This window comes from Nerophis lumbriciformis, linkage group LG30, assembly GCF_033978685.3.
Source record: "Nerophis lumbriciformis linkage group LG30, RoL_Nlum_v2.1, whole genome shotgun sequence".
NCBI lineage: Eukaryota > Metazoa > Chordata > Actinopteri > Syngnathiformes > Syngnathidae > Nerophis > Nerophis lumbriciformis.
In genome coordinates, this window is record NC_084577.2 from 26,077,587 (window position 1) to 26,088,818 (window position 11,232).

General features: G+C 42.3%; 1 protein-coding gene across 1 annotated transcript in view; it reads left to right on the plus strand.

Moving 5' to 3' along the window:
* LOC133572815 (mRNA decay activator protein ZFP36L2-A) overlaps positions 1 to 10,619 on the plus strand; it is a 15,382-nt gene extending 4,763 nt beyond the window's left edge. The window contains exon 2 of the mRNA XM_061925843.1: positions 8,675 to 10,619. Coding sequence (XP_061781827.1) covers positions 8,675 to 9,811 — 1,137 coding nt within the window. The 3' untranslated portion in view covers positions 9,812 to 10,619. The remainder of the gene's footprint in view (positions 1 to 8,674) is intronic.
* Positions 10,620 to 11,232: the final 613 nt, after the last annotated feature.

The window sequence follows — 11,232 nt, forward strand, 5'->3', positions numbered from 1 at the left end:
TAGTGTCAATAAAGTACTTCATATTTTCTCACTAAATGTAATTGATTTTTTTCATTTTGACAGAAAATAATATATGTACTGCTTGAAATTGCATACCTTTTTTTAAAATGTAATAGTATGCAATTTTGCAACAAATATTACAGTATATTATCATACTTTCCAAACATGTTTTTGTCTAAATAAAAATATAAAACTACCCATGAAATTTATAAAAATTATAATACATTTTACGTTATTCTTTACAGCATATATTAAATAATAGTAAATTGAAAAAAACTACAACTGTTTTTTTGCGTAAAAATTCTGTTGACTGATACTGCCAGTTTTTGACTGTAAAATCTACGGTTGTTGTTTTTAACGGTGTATTACTGTAAATTGAAAGCGAGTACATTTGTTTTTACGGTATAAAAACTGGCAGCTAAGTTGCCAGCATTTAAAAAACAACTTGTACTGTTTTTCCATTAACATTATAATGTTGTAAAAAACAATGTAAGTTTAACAAAGCTGTCAGCTTTTTCCGTAACCCCCCCTCAAAAAAACAGTGGTACTGTTTTTCAATTTACCGTGAAATGTTGTAAAAAATTAAAAAAACACTTTTACAGTAAAATTTCGTAAATGTAAAGTTTTTACTGTAAAATCGACAGTCTACTTAAAACAATTTATATCACTAATAATTTTGATTTGATTTCGATTTATTGGTCCCCTTGGGGAAATTCATTGTCACTGCCGTACATTTAAACAATAGACATTACACATCACAAAAAAAAATAACAAAAAGACATCATACATGACCAATGAATGAAACTAATGAAATCCAGAGGCAAATTCATACATTATTCACTTTTACAAGCGGCCCTCTGATGGCATTGTAGTCATTAAGCTCCTTTTTCTCTATTGTTGAGGGGCATTTATCCTCTGTTGTTGCCATTTCTAATAGAAAGTAGCGTACAGTTCTGACTTATCTGTCAGTAGACTAGCTATAGAAGGGCTAAAGACTACCGGTACAACAAAGATGACGGGGAGAAGACGCTGTCAAAGTGGAGGCGCGTAAATAAGGCTTGAAGATGGTCTGTAAAACATAATCTATGCAACATTTTGACCGCTGCTTGATGGATTGTCGGAACGTTACGGCGACAGTAGTCAGACGTACTGTGCTTCAACTTATGGGTATTATTATGGTGTATAAGTACCCCAAATTGGCACCTATAGGAGACATTATCTGCTGTTTTGTTTCGCAATATTATGCAAAACCAACTTTTTTTTTTTTTTTACCTGTTGATACCTGCTGATATGTATTTAGGATCTGCATAAGTTCCGAAAATTTGCGCGCATCCGCCATTGTTTTCATTAAACTTTCTTTTTCTCCATTGTTGAGGGGCATTTATCCTCCGCTGTTGCCATTTCTAATAGAAAGTAGCATACAGTTCTGACTTATCTGTCAGTAGACTAGCTATAGAAGGGCTAAAGACTACCGGTACAACAAAGATGACGGGTAGAAGACGCTGTCAAAGTGGAGGCGCGTAAATAAGGCTTGAAGATGGTCTGTAAAACGTAATCTATGCAACATTTTGACCGCTGCTTGATGGATTGTCGGAACGTTACGGCGACAGTAGTCAGACGTACTGTGCTTCAACTTATGGGTATTATTATGGTGTATAAGTACCCCAAATTGGCACCTATAGGAGACATTATCTGCTGTTTTGTTTCGCAATATTATGCAAAACCAACTTTTTTTTTTTTTTTACCTGTTGATACCTGCTGATATGTATTTAGGATCTGCATAAGTTCCGAAAATTTGTGCGCATCCACCATTGTAGTCTCTATTGTTGAGGGGCATTTATCCTCCGCTGTTGCCATTTCTAAGAGAAAGTAGCGTACAGTTCTGACTTATTGTCAGTAGACTAGCTATAGAAGGGCTAAATACTACCGGTACAACAAAGATGACGGGGAGAAGACGCTGTCAAAGTGGAGGCTTGAAGACGGTCTGTAAAACATAATCTATGCAACATTTTGACCACTGCTTGATGTATTGTCGGAACGTTACGGCGACAGTAGTCAGACGTACTGTGCTTCAACTTATGGGTATTATTATGGTGTATAAGTACCCCAAATTGGCACCTATAGGAGACATTATCTGCTGTTTTGTTTCGCAATATTATGCAAAACCAACTTTTTTTTTTTTTTTTACCTGTTGATACCTGCTGATATGTATTTAGGATCTGCATAAGTTCCGAAAATTTGCGCGCATCCGCCATTGTAGTCATTAAACTTTCTTTTTCTCCATTGTTGAGGGGCATTTATCCTCCGCTGTTGCCATTTCTAATAGAAAGTAGCGTACAGTTCTGACTTATCTGTCAGTAGACTAGCTATAGAAGGGCTAAAGACTACCGGTACAACAAAGATGACGGGGAGAAGACGCTGTCAAAGTGGAGGCGCGTAAATACGGCTTGAAGATGGTCTGTAAAACATAATCTATGCAACATTTTGACCGCTGCTTGATGGATTGTCGGAACGTTACGGCGACAGTAGTCAGACGTACTGTGCTTCAACTTATGGGTATTATTATGGTGTATAAGTATCCCAAATTGGCACCTATAGGAGACATTATCTGCTGTTTTGTTTCGCAATATTATGCAAAACCAACTTTTTTTTTTTACCTGTTGATACCTGCTGATATGTATTTAGGATCTGCATAAGTTCCGAAAATGTGCGCGCATCCGCCATTGTACTCATTAAACTTTCTTTTTCTCTATTGTTGAGGGGCATTTATCCTCCGCTGTTGCCATTTCTAATAGAAAGTAGCATACAGTTCTGACTTATCTGTCAGTAGACTAGCTATAGAAGGGCTAAAGACTACCGGTACAACAAAGATGACGGGGAGAAGACGCTGTCAAAGTGGAGGCGCGTAAATAAGGCTTGAAGATGGTCTATAAAACATAATCTATGCAACATTTTGACCGCTGCTTGATGGATTGTCGGAACGTTACGGCGACAGTAGTCAGACGTACTGTGCTTCAACTTATGGGTATTATTACGGTGTATAAGTACCCCAAATTGGCACCTATAAGAGACATTATCTGCTGTTTTGTTTCGCAATATTATGCAAAACCAACTTCTTTTTTTTTTTACCTGTTGGTACCTGCTGATATGTATTTAGGATCTGCATAAGTTCCGAAAATTTGCGCGCATCCGCCATTGTAGTCATTAAACTCTTTCTTTTTCTCCATTGTTGAGGGGCATTTATCCTCCGCTGTTGCCATTTATAATAGAAAGTAGCGTACAGTTCTGACTTATCTGTCAGTAGACTAGCTATTGAAGGGCTAAAGACTACCGGTACAACAAAGATGACGGGTAGAAGACGCTGTCAAAGTGGAGGCGCGTAAATAAGGCTTGAAGATGGTCTGTATAACATAATCTATGCAACATTTTGACCACTGCTTGATGGATTGTCGGAACATTACGGCGACAGTAGTCAGACGTACCGTGCTTCAACTTATGGGTATTATTATGGTGTGTAAGGACCCCAAATTGGCACCTAATTAGGAGACATTATCTGGCGTTTTGTTTCGCAATATTATGCAAAACCAACTTTTTTTTTTTTTACCTGTTGATACCTGCTGATATGTATTTAGGATCTGCATAAGTTCCGAAAATTTGTGCGCATCCGCCATTGCAGTCTCTTATTGTTGAGGGGCATTCATCCTCTGCTGTTGCCATTTCTAATACAAAGTAGCGTACAGTTTTGACTTAACTGTCAGACTAGTTATAGAAGGGCTAAAGACTACCGGTACAACAAAGATGACGGGGAGAAGACGCTGTCAAAGTGGAGGCGCGTAAATAAGGCTTGAAGATGGTCTGTAAAACATAATCTATGCAACTTTTTGACCACTGCTTGGATTGTCGGAACGTTACGGCGACAGTAGTCAGACGTACTGGGCTTCAACTTATGGTTATTATTATGGTGTATAAGTACCCCAAATTGGCACCTAATTAGGAGACATTATCTGCTGTTTTGTTTCGCAATATTATGCAAAACCAACTTTTTTTTTTTTTTTTACCTGTTGATACCTGCTGATATGTATTTAGGATCTGCATAAGTTCCAAAAATGTGTGCGCATTCGCCATCGTAGTCTCTATTGTTGAGGGGCATTCAACTGTTGCCATTTCTAATACAAAGTAGCGTACAGTTCTGACTTATCTGTCAATAGACTAGCTACAGACGGGCTATAGACTACCGGTACAACACAGATGACGTGGAGAAGACGCTGTCAAAGTGGAGGCATGTAAAACATGATCTATGCAACATTTTGACCAAAAAAAAACACTATTACATGTTATGTAGACCAGCGGTCACCAACCTTTTCTGCACCACGGACCGGTTTAATAAAGGCATTAGTTTCATGGACCGGATTTCCACTTGTGCCAGATAAAAGTCGCACAAATAAGTGCGTGAAAAATACAACTCACTATAACGCTGACTTAGTAGGAGCCCTGTGGGCTTGTTTCTTTGCAATGAGATGCAGATGGAAATCAGCCTTTGGCTACAATTTGTGACATTTATACTTTCTATGTTCATTAATGTGCACAAAGTTATAACAAATGGCAACTTCCAAAGAGGAGTTTTATTGTACATCTATAAACAAGATTATTGGTGTGTCTAGTGCAGTGTGTGTGCCGTGGGATACAGTCTGGTGTGCCGTGGGAGATTATCTAATTTCACCTATTTGGGTTATAAATATTTCTTGCAAACCAGTAATTGCAGTCTGAAAATGATGTGTTGTTGAGTGTCGGTAACAGTGGGAGGCAGAGTGCAGGTAAAAATGCGTCAAATGCTTAAACCAAAAATAAACAAAAGGTGAGTGCCCCTAAGTAAAGGCATTGAAGCTTAGGGAAGGCTATGCGGAACGAAACTAAAACTGAACTGGCTACAAAGTAAACCGTATGAAAAAATTTGTGATTTTTTTTTTTAGTTGTGATTTCCTTCTCTGCATGAAAGTTTAAAAGTAGCATATATTAATGCAGTATGAAGAAGAATGTTTTAATGTAGACATGCAAGCCTTGAAAGAACATTTTGAAAATCAAGACTACATTTCCTGCAAATGGGTGCATTTCTACCCTATATTTTAACTTTAGATTTATTCTCATATCAAACTCTTTTGGCTGTCTTTTTGACACTTACATCCGGCGCCCCCCTCCACACCCTGGATTATAAATGTAAATAATTCAATGTGATTATCTTGTGTGATGACTGTATTATGATGATAGTATATATCTGATAGTATATATCTGTATCATGAATCAATTTAACTTAAACAAGTTGAAAAACTTATTGGGGTGTTACCATTTAGTGGTCAATTGTACGGAATATGTACTTCACTGTGCAACCTACTAATAAAAGTCTCAATCAATCAAAACACATAGAATCATCATACTGCTGTGATTATATGCATCAAGTGTTCATTCAAGGCTAAGGCAAAATATCGAGATATATATCGTGTATCGTAATATGGCCTTAAAATATCGCAATATTAAAAAAAGGCCATATCGCCCAGCCCTAGTTCAATGATGCCATTTCTGTTTGTCATGTATAATTTTGTCTATTTTGTGTTTATCCTTGAATAAACAGGTCAGTTTCTTGTTACCAATCATTGTGTATTACCGTATTTTCCGCACTATAAGGCGCACCGGATTATTAGCCGCACCTTCAATGAATGGCATATTTCATAACTTTGTCCACCAATAAGCCGCCCCGGACTATAAGCCGCGCCTACGCTGCGCTAAAGGGAATGTCAAAAAAACAGTCAGATAGGTCAGTCAAACTTTAATAATATATTGAAAACCAGCGTTCTAACTCTGTCCCAAAATGTACGCAAATGTGCAATCACAAACGTAGTAAAATTCTAAATAGTGTAGAGCAATAGCAACATAATGTTGCTCGAACGTTAATGTCACAACACACAAAATAAACATAGCGCTCACTTTCTGAAGTTATTCTTCATTCGTAAATCCTTCGAATTCTTCGTCTTCGGTGTCCGAATTGAAAAGTTGGGCAAATGTGGGATCCAAAATGGCCGGTTCCGTCTCGTCGAAGTCATCGGAGTCAGTGTCGCTGTTGTTGTCCAGTAGTTCTGTGAATCCTGCCTTCCGGAAAGCTCGGACCACAGTTGTGACCGAAATATCTGCCCAGGCATTTACGATCCACTGGCAAATGTTGGCGTATGTCGTCCGGCGCTGTCTGCCTGTCTTAGTGAAGGTGTGTTCGCCTTCGGTCATCCATTGTTCCCACGCCGTTCGCAGTCGTGATTTGAATGCCCTGTTGACACCAATATCCAGCGGTTGGAGTTCTTTGGTTAATCCACCCGGAATGACGGCGAGTGTTGTATTTGTGTGCTTCACTTGTTTTTTGACACCATCTGTGATGTGGGCGCGCATGAGTCGTATATCAACATGGACGGAGCTGTGTGAAAAAAGCCACCCGGCCTCTTCGCGTAAACTTCCCTTAACCACTCGCTCATCTTTTCTTCATCCATCCATCCCTTCGAGTTAGCTTTTATGATGACGCCGGCTGGAAAGGTCTCTTTTGGCAAGGTCTTCCTTTTGAATATCACCATGGGAGGAAGTTTCTGGCCATTAGCATGGCAAGCTAGAACCACAGTGAAGGACGACTTCTCATTCCCTGTGGTGCGAATATTCACCGTACGTGCTCCCGTTGTATCAACAGTGCGGTTCACAGGAATATCAAAAGTCAGTGGAACCTCGTCCATGTTGATAATGTGCTCTGGCCGGATCTTTTTTTCAGCTATCTTGTTTTTACAATATGCACGGAAAGTAGCCAGCTTTTCTTTAAAGTCGTTAGGCAGTTGCTGTGAAATAGTGGTCCGTGTGCGGATGGAGAGATTGCGTCTTTTCATGAACCGGAAACACCAAGAAGCACCACCTTTAAAATCATCCAGGTGAAGTTCGCTTGCTAGCTTTGTTGCCTTCATTCGAATAGTGATGGTGCTGACACTTCTGCTTGCTGCTCTCTGCTCAACAACCCACTGTTCGAGTTTGTCCTCCAACAGTTGCCATCTTGCTTTGTTCCCTCGGAAACTCTGTTTTGTCTTCTTTACCTGGCGCAGGTCATCTTCTTGCTTCCTCCACCTACGCACCATTGATTCATTTATGTTATATTCTCTTGCTGCTGCTCTATTTCCGTGTTCTTCGGCATGACTTATTGCCTTAAGTTTAAATTCTGCGTTATACGCGTGTCGCTTAGTAGGAGCCATTTTGTAGTCTGGTCTTTACAGATGTAAACACACAAAGGAAATGAAACGAAAATCCGCGCGCTTCTTCTTCTTCCGGGGGCGGGTGGTTGCTTACAGTAGAAGAAGAAGCGCTTCCTGTTCTATGGGGGCGGGTGCTTACCTTGGCGGTTGCTTGCGTAGAAGAAGAAGCGCTTCCTGTTCTACCGGGAAAAAAGATGGCGGCTGTTTACCTAAGTTGCGAGATCGAAACTTTATGAAAATGAATCTTAATATTTATCCATATATAAAGCGCACCGGGTTAAAAGCCGCACTGTCAGCTTTTGAGTAAATTTGTGGTCTTTAGGTGCGGCTAATGGTGCGGAAAATACGGTATTCAAACTCCCCTAATTCAGCTGGCTAGTTGTTATCAAGAGTACTAAAACCCTTTTCAACATGATTCTGACAACTAAGTAGGCTAAATAACTTTAAACTTTAATACATGCTCGGATAGGCCGGTATCGGTATGGGATCGGAAATGCAAAAACAATATCGGTATCGGATCGGAAGTGCAAAAACCTGGATCGGGACATCCCTAATCTATATTGATATATTATGTAGGAACTAGAAATATTAATAACAGAAAGAAACAACCCTTTTGTGTAAATGGGGGAGGGAGGTTTTTTGGGTTGGTGCACTAATTGTAAGTGTATCTTGTGTTTTTATGTTGATTTAATAAAACATCCATCCATCCATCCATCCATCCATCTTCTTCCGCTTATCCGAGGTCGGGTCGCGGGGGCAGCAGCTTAAGCAGGGAAGCCCAGACTTCCCTCTCCCCAGCCACTTCGTCCAGCTCCTCCCGGGGGATCCCGAGGCGTCCCCAGGCCAGCCGGGAGAGATAGTCTTCCCAGCGTGTCCTGGGTCTTCCCCGTGGCCTCCTACCGGTCGGACGTGCCCGAAACACCTTCCTAGGGAGGCGTTCGGGTGGCATCCTGACCAGATGCCCGAACCACCTCATCTGGCTCCTCTCGATGTGGAGGAGCAGCGGCTTTACTTTGAGCTCCCCCCGAATGACAGAGCTTCTCACCCTATCTCTAATAAAATTAAATTTTAATTTTTAAAATTAAAATTTAAAATTTTAATTTAAAATTTTAAAATGTAATTTTTAATAAAACATTTTTTATTTATTTATTTTATTTATTTATTTATTTATTTTATTTTTTTAATTCTTGTGCGGCCCGGTACCAATCGATCCACAGACCGGTACGGTGCCGCGGCCCGGTGGTTGGGCACCACTGTTTTAAAGCACCGCTTGCAGAGCGGCTAATGCTATGTTGTTTTTCTCATGCCGAAAGTCCTGCAGAGACACTTTTAAAACTTGAAGTCAGGTAAAGACTTTCCATGACGCTTTTGTTTCATTCGGCTGTTTTTGTTCCTTCTCCTTGCAGCAACTGTTGAGCCTGGATCTGAGGGACGCGGACAATCAGCTGTCACCCATCGGCCGCGCAAAGGCGGCGCCGGGCTTCGTCGGACAGCAACGTAGCTGCGACGCGTCGCTCTCCCTGGGGGCCCTCGCCCGTCTGGACGCGGGCCCCCCGGACGACTGCTGCCTGTCCTCCGGCATGTGGGGGCCGCAGCCGGAGGGCCGACAAGCCCCCGGCCGGTGGCGCAAGCACGACTTCCTGTCTCAGCGCTCGCTCAGCATGGTGGAGACCGGCACGGCGGCGGCGGAGAGTCCGGGCTGGTCCAGCTCGGACGTGATGATGATGCTGATGATGAAGGGCGGCCAGGAAGGCGTGGGCCCCGCCCCCAGCGTGTCGTCGTCCAACTCCTCCGCGTCGTCCCGCTACAAGACGGAGCTGTGTCGCTCTTTCACGGAGAGCGGCACGTGCAAGTACGGCGGCAAGTGCCAGTTCGCCCACGGGCCCGACGAGCTGCGGGATCTCAGCCGGCATCCCAAGTACAAGACGGAGCCGTGCCGCACCTTCCACACCATCGGCTTCTGCCCGTACGGGATCCGCTGCCACTTCGTCCACAACAACGAGGAGGAAATGGATCACATGTCGCGCTCCTCCTCCTCAAGTTTCGCCCTCCAGTCGCGGGCCAACAGAATCCCGCTCATGAGACAGAGCATCAGCTTCTCCGGGTTTCCTACCCCGCCTCAGCACTCCCTTCCTCCTCCTCCTCCCGCCGCCTGTTTCGCACGTGCTCAGTCCGCCTCTCCCCCTTGCGCCGACATCACCGACCTCCTCGCTCAGGTCTTTTCAGAGACAGAACCTACTACCCTCCAGGCCTCCGCCGCTCCGCAGTACCAACCCGCGTCCGTCGCGGATCCCCTCTCTCCCTTCCTGCCGTCCCCGGACTCGGGTTGTCCGTCTCCGCCTCCGAGCCCCGGCGCCCCGCCGTTGTTCACGCGGTCCCTCGGCACGCGGTCCCTGTCCTACGCCTCGCTGTCGGATCAAGACCAGGACGGGGGGAGCTCGGCGAGCTCGCTTAGCGGACTGGAGTCCAGCAGCGAGGGGAAACGCCTGGCCGTGTTCAGCCAGCTCTCCGTCCCCGAGGACGGTGCCGGGTCGGGACTTTAGGCGCAGGACCAGACGTGTGCCAAGTACTACTCACTCGTTTGTATATAGAAGTGCTCCGAGTGCCACTCCTCCAAAGCCAAAGATGTTGAGCTTTGTAGCGACTAGACTTGTTCCAAGTACGGTAGGTAGGCCTCGCGACAATGTTTTGTTGAGGTCTCCGGCCTTGAAAAACCCGATGTTGTGTTTTTTAACACGTCTTAATAAGTACCTGGGGGGTGTTACTGAGCAGTTTGCCAGGTTGTTCCTTCTTGTTTGAGGGTATTTATTTTCCCTATATACCGATCAAGAGTAGGGTTAGGGTTTTTGACAGACATCAGAAGAAAGAAAAAAAAAAGCTCAACAGAAGTCGCTTCAATTAAAGAATTGAGTAGTGAAATTATTGATGAAACATTCCAAGATGTTCTCGTTCTCTCGTGTTTGGTATTAACTCTTTTGTTGTTTTTTTTGTTGGGGTATTGTAACGATAGCGCTGCGGTTGTTGCCCGAGTCGAGCCACATCTAGCACACTGTAGCCTTTCCCGTGCTAAATAAGCCTTTTAGAAATGTTATCAGGCTCTTTATTTGTGTCTTTAATGTATTGTTAGATCTTGTTCTGCTATTTAAAAGGACCTTTTTTCACCGACGTGTTTTGAGGCTTGTGTTAGTATTGTAGGTGATAGCCTTGGTAAATTAATTTCTTTAATTTATTTTTAACATATTTATAGAGGACTTTTGAGTTGGTAATGCTTGTATCAAGTTTAATATATTTGCGTTTCTTTTGCCATTTTTTTTTTTCTACTGGAAATAAAGGTTGTTGTTTTTATTAAAACTGTCTTAAGACCTTTTCTGACACTAAATGTGCTTTCAATGCCATCCATCCATTTTCTACCGCTTGTCCCTTTCGGGCGGAAGTCGCCACCTCATCGCTTTCAATGCATTACATTTAAAATTATTTTTATTTGCAATAGCTACTTGAGACTAGGGATGAGTCGCTCACATTTGAACCGATACCGTACCCAATTCCTGATACTTTTGTATGTGTTAATTAGGGGTGTAACGGTACACAAACATTTCGGTTCGGTACGTACCTCGGTTTAGAGGTCACCGTTCGGTTCATTTTCGGTATAGTAAGAAAACAACAAAATTAAAACACAATTTTTACCACGTAACATACCTTTTTAAAATTATAAACAAACTTTTAAAAAATGTATGAAAAACAATACAAAATGCACTAAACTATGTTTTATTAAATAAATTCACATAATTTTAAAACAAAATGTTTACTAACTCTGTAATAAGGGAAATTTTCCATTATAATCTTCTCAGTGTCTGAGCAGGAAGAGGCTAGGCAGCGCCCTGTCATCAATCAATTTTACATGCGCTTCTTCACACTCGTAACTTACGTTTATGCTCGCAACTTTAAGCATAAAAAAAACCAAAGA